The sequence below is a fragment of the Macrosteles quadrilineatus genome, unplaced genomic scaffold (genome assembly GCF_028750875.1).
Source record: "Macrosteles quadrilineatus isolate MER2022 unplaced genomic scaffold, UCM_ALF_1.0 Scaffold_5__1_contigs__length_97177068, whole genome shotgun sequence".
Lineage (NCBI taxonomy): Eukaryota > Metazoa > Arthropoda > Insecta > Hemiptera > Cicadellidae > Macrosteles > Macrosteles quadrilineatus.
The window spans coordinates 80951581-80962231 of record NW_026542598.1 but is presented as its reverse complement, the minus strand read 5'-3'; the positions used below and the strand labels follow the sequence as shown (position 1 = coordinate 80962231).

Here is a 10651-nt window from a genome sequence, read left to right as displayed (position 1 = left end):
TAAGTACTTGTTAAACTAATTCTATTTAAATCAAGAATAAATGTTATATTTGTAAGTAGACATTTCAGTGTAAATCCAATCAGTCAAATGGAAATTCGCTTAGTCTGCAGGTTTGCTGCGGCGGGGGTATTAATATATAAGATTTCCTTCAAAATTAAAATTTCAAAAAAACTAAAAAAAAATCCTGGAAGTACCAGGGATTGGTATCCACATACCGAGATTCATAAAAATGGGATTTAACAAGTGATCTTTATCTCTGTACACATCTACACAGACATCACCTCAAAATCCACTTTTTTTAGTCCAGAGGGACGCAAAGAAGATATGTCCTCCCGAAACTTAAACTCGGAAATTTTGACAAAAACAATTTTCTACGTGAATGGGGGGGGGGGGGGGAAGTAAAACAGAAAGTGTTCACTTTGTGATATATTACTGTTAGAACAATGTAGTGAAATGCAAATGTTCCTGAGGTAGTGGCTGTCACCAATCACGTTTTAGGGCTATAAGTACCTAATTATAATATTTGGTAAAAATCCCTCCGCTGGATTTTGAGACATATATTGCAGACAAACAAACAGACTTAGCTCGTATTATAGTATAGGATATGTATCTCATCACCCTAGACAAGTTCTGAATATTTTAGTTAGCCTTTACTAAACTGGAAATCTAGTCCAATTGAGCAATTTTCATCAATCAAGTGGACAGTACGGTGACACATCACATCACTGGTTGAATTGATTTTCAACACTTAACACTGTTATTTTTTGTGTTAAGAAGAATCTTCTAAGCAAGACTTATTTAACAACATAAATGGTGTATTGCAGGTATTCCAATGATGGATGTGTATTCTAGGACTTTAAAAAGTTTAGCCACGCAAGTAACATACAAACATTCTAACTGTTCTGCGGAACAGTTAAAACTTCAGTGCCTGCAGCGACTTTTCCGTCAAGATAGAAATTTTAATTAAGTTCCAATCGTTAGTAATGGGTGTTTTATGATTCCACAGACATCAGTATTACAAAATATTTAAGAACAAAACAGTTAAGAAAAAGGTGTGAACAAATGGAGTAATTGGTGATTAAATTTATGCCAATATACCAACTAATTAGAATAAGATTCCCAGCATAAACAAGCTAACCAAATGCTTATATAAGATTACCCCCTCCCCATCACAGCAGACCTGCAGACTAAGCAAATTTCAATTTGTCTTATTGGGTTTTAAGTAAAATCCCAAACAAGTGTTATAAGTAGATCCATAAACAAGTGATATTTATTCTCTACTTCTTAGAGTTGCTTTGACGGGGAAGGGAATAGGTGGTTTTGATAAAAAAAAAATAGTAGTATAGGATGAAAGAAATAAATTTGTCAAATTTGATCAAATCATGTCCATAAACAAGTATACTACAAAATATTTCTTTTTCTCCTTAAGAGTAACATAAGAATTTTTAATGATTTTTTTATTTTATCCGTAACATTTAAGTTGTACTAGCTACAACAATGCTTTTATATACAAAACTGTTTGTTTCTTTAAAGTTCTACATGATGGATGTAATGAAATTTCAAATTAATTGGTCATATCCTTGTTTTAAAAGTAAAAAATTAGAAAAGCCCCAATTTTTGAAAACTTCAAAGTTTATCCAAAATTAACCCAATAAAATTAATCAAAATTGGACTAAAATTACTCGAATTATTCCGGGTCTATTGCCGCCTATGGTAATAGTTTCTTCTTTATAGAAAAATTCTGTGATTCTAACCCATAAGAAATTTGCTAAAAAGTCTTTAACCCACAGCTTTGCGAACAACATATGCCTGTCCAAGCCTACGAATTGAAAAAGCTACACAGATCATCTCACACCATTCTACACTTATCCTTCACTCATATTTGGGTTAAAATACGCACCTAAGTGGCGTCCCCATCTCAATGGTTGATAATTGATGATTGAAAAGAGCCATCAGCTAGAAATTATCTTTAAAATCTTTCTGCAAGTCATTTAGGTACGGTATTCAAAAACTGCCCATCCCATCACCTTGAAATTGGTAAGTCTTTATTTATCATTGCCTATCTCAAAATCCATTCCCTGTCCTCTAAACTTCTTTTTAAGTATACTTGAGGAGTCTTCTGAGGATGCGCCTTAAGCCAATTTCGGCCCAAGGCAAAGTCCTGGGCACTTTTCCCTGGGGTAATTCACTCAACATTTAACCTGGTACTTCGTAATTTTATTCTTTGGAGTTCTTACTTAGAAGAACTAGAAATGAATACTGAAGAAATGTAAACAGTGTGAATAATGGTGGAAGAAATTCTAGCAACACCATTCTTCAAACCTCCATACTCAAGCAATTTTCTTCAAAATTTAAATCTTTATAAAAATCTAAGTTGTATAAAACCTATAAATAAATTATTATGTTATGTGTTGTTGTTATTGCAGGTTTTGAGATGTGTCCATACATTTAGATTTACACGTTTAGATTTAGGACAAAAAATAGAGATTTAGAGTGTCAAATGAGGACAAATGGCCACTATTTATGTCAATTCACAGACGTTTTACTATTTTTTTTTTCTGTTTTGCCCCAAGCGTGACAAGTTACTGGGCCAAGTACAGTCGCAGATTTTGCCTAATGATGGCACTGTAGCTTTGCTAGTGACAGATCAGCTGTTTATCTATCAAAAGCTCAATCAATGATCACAGACAGCTGGGTCCAGTTTAGATCATAAGCTACACAGGCATTCCCATGATCAGACCAAGGTCCCACTAGAAAAACAGGCCATGATTTAATTTATGATGTTAACCATAAATTAAAAAAAGAAAAAAAATCTATTAATTTTTGTATTAGTACTAAGTTAGATTAAGAGGTCTATAGTAGAGCTTCGATTATCTAAAGCCCGGTTATCCAAAACACTGGTTAACAAAAAGGCCAATCATTGGTTATTGCCACAATCGCGAGAGACGTTTACCTGTGAAGCACAGAGCACAAGGTTGTAGGTTATGCTCACAGGTGTTGCTACAACTGCATAAGAGAAAATCAGTAAAATATACAGTATCTGAAGAAATGTATTTAAATATAACATATTTCATTTTTACTGTCAATGACCACTTATCTAAAAAAATCTGTTATACAAACAAAGCCAAACCCCAATTGTTTCGTAAAATCGACTATTGCTATTGCTATTGCTATTGCTATTGCCCTACTGTACCTAACTTTTACAATATAATTTTTTTAATTTGATTTGGCAATGTCTAGAAAAAATTTGAAATTCTTTAATGACTTTATGTTTGCTAATAAACCCAGTAGCTCATAAAGAGGAGGAACAAAAACAAATCATTAGACCAATAATGTTTATTTATTTTCCAGATGCTTAGTTCAGTTTTCAAATTGTTGCTACTGGCATTGTAACTTAGACCAGCCGAAATAAAAGATAATAATATTGTATTGACACAAATTTGCTAATTTAAATCCAGTACCTACCTGGGCCACAAAGATAAAGAATAGCCTACATTGAAGATGAGATAAAGATAAAGATGTATTGACAAAAAGATCGCTAATTTGAACCCAATAGCTCACAAAGAGGAAGAATGAAACCAAATATAACCCAATTATATTTATTTCACCAGCCAAATTCGATGGAACACTCACTACTGCCCTTGTTGTTTGGACCAGTCAACGTTGAGGATGAGGTGATCGTATCCGTGGCCGTTGAGAGACATGATGGCCTTCGCAGCGTCGGCTCTGTTCCTGAAGTGGATGTACGCAAAGCCTTTGCACAATCCGGTAGTCTTGTCCTTAGCCAGGTACAGCTTGCTGATTGGTCCGAACGGCTTCACAAGATCCTCCAAGTCAGCGTCCTGCGTACTGTCCGACAGGTTCGACACTCTAATTGCCAAAGCGTCGTCTCTGTTCCCCTTCATACTCTGGCCGCTCTTGTTCCCACCGTCTCTCATAGAAGGAATGACGTATTTGCTGGTCACTGGCTTCTTATCGTCAGCCGCAGCAGGTGCGGCAGGGGTCGACATCTTCTTGTCGTCTGCCTTCATTCCCTGGATGTTCATGTCCTTGAACGGACACTTGAGGGTCCAATGGTCTCCGTTGCAGTTACGGCATTTCACCACACCCTTCTCTCCCATGTCTGTCAACAAAACAGTGTTGTATTGAAGTTTTAAGGTTTTTACCCTTGGATTCCAACATTTCCAAATTTATATCCCGGAAAGATTTATTAAGCTGTTTATTTTACTAATCTTACCAAAAAAATATTCTTTGACAGTTTAACAAGTCAGAAAAAAAATGGAAATGGATGTATTAAAGGCCTACTTCATTCAACCTTAACTACCCATAATCATAGACATGAGGGTTTTTCAGGTATGACAAGTGACCCTTTCTTAGACTTAACGACTGAATAATAACTACAGTTGGTAGAAACTGTTATAGGAAATAAAGGGGGCAAGGCCATTTTCGATAACATAATTTCTGTAAAAAAAAGTGATTAGCTTGTTCCAAATAAGGATATAAGCCTTGATAAAGTTAACTTATAAGTTTAGGTTAACAGCAGATTTAATTAACCAAAGCATTGTTTATTCTGTTTATAAAATACAATGTATGTTCGGCCTATTATTTTGTTTTTAGTCTTGCAGTTTAGTTTATTCTAGAATTTGTCCTTGAAACACAAAGATTTTTGAGTGTCATTATTGAATTTTAGTGTGAAAGAACTTACTTTTCAACTTATCCATTGGGTCTTCCTCTGGTTTGTCCTGGTCCTCCTTGTTAGTGATGAACTGCATGTAAACGTCTTCCCCGAAGAACGTAGTCGCAGGGTCAGGACCTGGCTTGTCGTTGGCCGCAGCACCAAACTTCTTCAGAGCCTTGCGTTGAGCGATCGTCTTGGACACCACTCGCCGCTCTATACGGTACTGACGGACAATTTTCACCTGCGGGCAGACCAAAGTTAAAACACTACAGTGACTTGTTTTGCCAAAAACAAAGTAGGCTACGGTAACACCTGACTAGAATTTTTTTGTTAGGATGTTTTAAATGTTGAACTGGCGATACATAAGGTGATTTTTGGCAAGCTACATCCCAACTCAGTTACCCCAAGACTGATTTCTGCAATGAATCTGAAAAGTCACCCATTATAGTCAAACTCAATTGGTATAGCATATAGTACAGTTTGTCATAATGTAGCAAAAATCGCTTTTTAAATTTAGTAGCCTAAATGAAATGCAGGACTAACATACGTTCATTCCATCCCTAAAAAAACAATTAGCTGGACTTAAAGAAATGAACTGTAGCCTAATAGCCTACATTTCTGCCACACACAAATTTAGACCTTTGTTGAAGGAAATTATTTGATTAATACATAAATTATTTTAAAATTATAAAAAATGTATCTTCCGGTATGTTTATCATTGTGTTGCATTGTATAATCCATTACAATAAATACTCTGTTATTTCTAACTTACTTATGATTGTGCGTAGGACATCATAAAATGTAGTGAGACTTTCAATGAATGATAAATTCAGCCTACTCAGTTAAACTTTAATGAATGTTTAAAACTTTGATCTTATAAAACTGTATTTACATCTAAGTAAACAGTATAATATTAGCAGAAAGATAGTAAGTACCCTAGTATCAATGTGTTCTGTAAACAAATAAAGATAAAAGTTTATTATTGTGGAGATGAAGAGGTCAAACTCAAGACCAAGGGACAACTTCCCTCAACATGATTGTACACGGTCATAAATAATGCTACTGTGGAAATATTGCTGATCCTTCATTTGCTGAATCTCATTCCATACTCCAGTAAAGGTATTGACTTCCGTATTGGAATGTATAAATGAAGATCTTACTACCGGTACTGTACAAAAATTATTCCATAAAAGTGTGGTCATTCTCATTCTATACACAATTTAACCTTCACCATGTAGTATGGATATAAGGGTAAATATCCTTAGTGGAAACATCAAGTTTATTGCCATGAAGGTTGGGTCACCCTGTTCTCGCAATCCTCAAGAAGTGGCTTAACCCTTTCTGGACGGCCTATAGTATGTAAACAGATAGCAAAATTACTTTATTTGAAGAGAAACTAAAAACTCTCTTTTTTCTATCTAGCCTATAATTTAGTTTACCTATGCAGCACATTTGTCTAAAATATTTTTTTATCCATTTATCCATTTTTTGTGTTATTTTGTTACATTAAAAAAATGTTTATCAAAACTCTTTTTCTTCAGGAAAAACATTCCTGGTACACCAGTTAAAAATGCAGCATAAATTAAGTTAATTGAACAAAAGGATCTTTTTACTAAAATTAATGTTGTTATAGATTACCGTAATCGACTAAAGGTAACAATAGATGTCGTAATAATTGGCGGATGTATCCGCCCACTGTCCGCGGAGCCAAAATAGATAGGCGAATATCCGCCTACTGTTCGCTATGAACAAAATGTAAGCGGATATATCCCCCTAGAGTCCGGGAAGGGTTAAGTATATTTATATACAATATTTCTGTAATTGAAAATATCGGGAGCGAGCTGGTTTAGTGGTAGATTGCGGGACTTCGGTCCGTGAGGTCCCGGGTTCAAATCCCACCAAATCAACAATGGATTTTATTTTTATCTAAGTGATAATGCCGCAACCCAAAAACAATTAACATTCAATACTGAGTCAAGTTAGGTACCTTAAAAAGCACTAAACTCTTGTGAATCCAATTCAAGGCTCATGTGGGATTGTCTTGCAACTGTGTCTGAATAGGGTAGGAGGAATGATCTTACGCTTTGCTGGGTGCCTGGACACTCTCACTCAGGCATTGAAGGAAATGAAGCCGCAGACAGATTGGCAAATGCTGCCTCAGCGGTAACAATGATTGGCCCACAACCCTTTAAACTGTTTAGTATAGAACGAAAAAGCGTGTGCACCTCTTTTGTCTCATGGCCCAATGAAAGGCACAGAAAACGTTGAGTTGAAACTCCCCTTCTTAGGGTTAGCAAGCTAACTCTGTGTTTAGGCCTGCCAAACGGGTTGCCTCTGACTTTTTGAGACTAACAGCCGGAGAATTAAATTAACATCGGAACTGATAACTGGCCATGAGCGATTCAGGAAACATTTACAACGGATGGGCTTGTTTGATGGTGAACCGATCTGTAGGCATTGTGGTAGGTCAGAGGAGACAGCCGATCACCTGCTTTTTGATTGTGAAAAGCTCTCCGATAACTCTTGGCAATTAGGTAACAGGTAGTTACCATCCTGAAGAGAAATTAATTGGAAGACTACAGACTTTCATCGGATGTCTGAATCTGTAGGGTCTATCAATAAAAAGCTGCCTGGGGTGCGCTATAATTTGACTTTTAGGATGAAACTCTTCATGGTCTCGGCCTATCCCTGTAAGATAAGAAGATAAGATGCCGCAACCTCTAGGTCTGGCCTGAGGTAGGGTAACGTGAAAAAATAATTTCGGGATTGTGCCTAGTGTCCTAGGATGAAAAAAAAACAAACAAAACTCTTCAAATATAATTTAACTACAAAAAAGTTCTACAGCTCGCCACTAAGTAAGGGTCATATACGGGACTAAGGGTTCAATACATTCTATAACTACACAAATTCTGTACAACATCTCTGAGAAATTTGAAATGCTATAGCCTAATATTGGGTAGGTACCCAATAAGTTAAATGTTGGACTAATAATTGGTTTCACATTACCTTTTATTAGTTCCAAAAGTAACCATTGTCAATGTGTTACATGTTTCGGCGAGCTACTGTTGTGAAACACTTCTTTACAGGAATATACAATAATTCCGCTTGAATAGCTTCGTTCTCAATACACATTACACGACAAACAATATTTACACACAATATATAAATAAATACTTTTAGTTTGATAGGCCTACAACATTGCCGGTACAAGAGCGGGAACAGACTGTCGGTAACGGCAATGTTACCTATATACTCGTAATAGGCCTATAAAACCCAATATTTATATATGTCATGCGTGTCTTGTGTAAATGTTTGTTTGTCGTATATAGGCCTAATGTGTAATGAAAACGAAACTATTTAAGCAGAATTATTGTAGCCTATATTCCTGTAATGAAGTGATTGGCAATGGCAGCTTGCCGAAACATGTAACACGTTGATGAAGGTTACTTTTGGAACTGATAAAAAGTAATGTAAAACCAAATATTGTAGGTTATTTCAGTTCCAGGGCTACAACAATTAATTTTAATGATATTGGACTGTACAGTTAAAATAGGCTAAATTACAAAATATAAATACCTAAGTTTACTACAAAGTTGGTTGTAAAAAAGCAAACCTTTTTGTTATCGTCATTGTATTTGTACTCAGTGATGATTTTATATCCATTCTGGATAGTTTCGGTAGGTGGAGGTAAAGCACCTCCTTCTTCTTCCACTTCATCGGCCCAACTTGACTTAACCTCCTCTGCCACTGGCATTCTGAAAATAATCAAAATTTTTGCCAAATAAGTACCTAAAAATTTTAGAATATTACTAGTGATAGGCCTACAACCACCATTAGAATAACATTATTTTAGAGGCCATTCAAGTTAATTTCTTTCCAAAAGCAATGATTCAGTTAACCCTCCAAGTGTCCATAGTAATGGTATTAATGTCTGCCCATTTATTGCGCGATTGCAGGGTTTTATTAAAATGTATCTTAGAAACTTAAAAACAATGTAAAGTATAATGTTTTATATATCATTTTGTTTGGGAAATTATGGGCTTCAATGCAATACAAAAAACATTACAAAAAAAAACAATTTTTGTGGGGATAACATTTCTCAAAAATTATAAAATAAATGAAAAAAATTTATGTTTGCGGTCAATAAATTTTTATAATTTATAAGTCTACAAATTTTTTAAAATAGCCACTTTGTTCTAAATTTTATAAGGATTACAAAAATATAATAATATAAGGTAAGTAAATTTGCAAATAAATAAGTTATGGGTGAAAAACAGATTTCGTACCGTACATTTAGCGTTAGCTAAGAATGCATAGCCTAACCATAGCTAGGAATCTGGCCGACAATGTACATCAATATCACTACCTACTTCTTAAGGATCATCAACCAGCCCTTCAAAATGACTTTAAAAATCTTCTTATAATGCAAAACTACGTATATCACTAGCCTACTTTTTATTTTTAACACTAAAACAATGATAAACGTAATAAAACACATCAGTCATCGGTGCGAGGTTAACCAAGTTGTTTACATATACGCACGTCAGCTGTCTGCTACAATATTTTCGGAACTAAAATGAAAAGCGTCTAGAAACAGACATCAGGAGAAAGCTTGGAATCTGCCGAAAACAACGATACCAATCTCGATTCAGTTCAATCTGATTCAGTCAGTCCCAGAGCCTTTGCCATAAACGATGTTTGCGTGTCGCAAAAGCGACGCATAACACCACGGCGGGTGTGTTGTGCGTCGATTATGCGACGCTTAACACTCTGAGGGTTAAGTAGCCTAATTTAGAGTTTGAAAATAGCCAGTTGGAATCATAAGAATGCTCGGTCCCTATTGGACCTAGTTTGTATTGAAGATCTATGGTCTATGATGCTTAAGCTAAGCGTCAAATCAGATAAGGACTAGGCATAATTTTAGTACCGACTGGTATTCAATAGCCTAATGTTATCCAATAAGGTAGGCTACCGTACATGATTGATTAAATGATTGGCTGCAATCTGATAATATATCGTAGGCTCTATCCGGCACTGCACAGCCATATTATTGGATGTGCCTATGACACCTTCGCTTTACAATTTTATAGCCTAGGCAATTTTTTTTTATAAGGTTAGACATAAGTTAGGCTTTCAGAGCAGACCTAAGTTAGGTTTGAATGAGTAAATAAAAAGTTTCTTAATCAAGCTTACTTAATTCTATTACTGCACTAATATGATAGGCCATTTTTTAATAAAGGTAACCTTTCTCCTACATCATCTTTCATGTATTTTCGCCTTTTTCTCGTCCAGGGTTAGTTCTGAAGATTTGTTGATAAGCCTTAACTTACCTAGGCTTTTAGTCATCACAGGCTGCACTTTACTTTAGATCCTACACTCATTCGAATGAAAATATTGATTAATCGATATATCGGTCGATATTTTCATTCGAATGAGTATAGGACCTAAAGTAAAGTGCAGCCTCATCACATTTAAATCTTAGTCTATAGTGTGTTAAGTTAAGGTTTGGTAGGCCTAAGGTAACATCGCTTGTATGGTAGCCAAAATTATGTTACCCAAAGTTTTTCAAAACATGAAATAGGCTATCACAGTCTACTGAGATAGAGCAATATAGGCTATGTTTTCCTACTGTGAAAGGATAGGCTAGGCCTATCCCTATCCCAGGATAATTCAATATCGAACAAAGCGAAAGCAAAACTACTGTAGGCCTAGCCTACGTGTTTTAACTGACATCTGTCAAATTTATTTGACCGTAGAGTAGACCCAAATTTACAAAGAAAAGGATACTAGTATACATTTATTGAAACATACACACTATTGATGCATAAAAAGATTTAAACTTACTTGATTGACGCGTGTAAGTAAAAAAAGTCTAGCTTGACAGAAAGAAAAACTAAAAACAGATCTAAAGTTTTGTTTTAGGTTATGGGCAATTATCATCACACGCGAACGCGAAACGCGACAGAAAGAGAC

The 10651-nt window shown here is 35.4% G+C and overlaps 1 protein-coding gene across 1 annotated transcript; it reads right to left on the bottom strand.

Annotated features, from left to right (window-relative positions):
- Window positions 1-3585: 3585 nt before the first annotated feature.
- LOC128994580 (eukaryotic translation initiation factor 3 subunit G-like) lies at window positions 3586-10651 on the bottom strand. The gene is made up of 4 exons (XM_054419228.1): window positions 10523-10651; window positions 8292-8433; window positions 4706-4919; window positions 3586-4123 (listed from the first exon to the last, which is right to left on the bottom strand). The coding sequence occupies exons 2-4, from the start codon at window positions 8430-8432 to the stop codon at window positions 3633-3635; spliced, it is 846 nt and encodes a 281-aa protein (XP_054275203.1). The 5' UTR covers window position 8433; window positions 10523-10651; the 3' UTR covers window positions 3586-3632.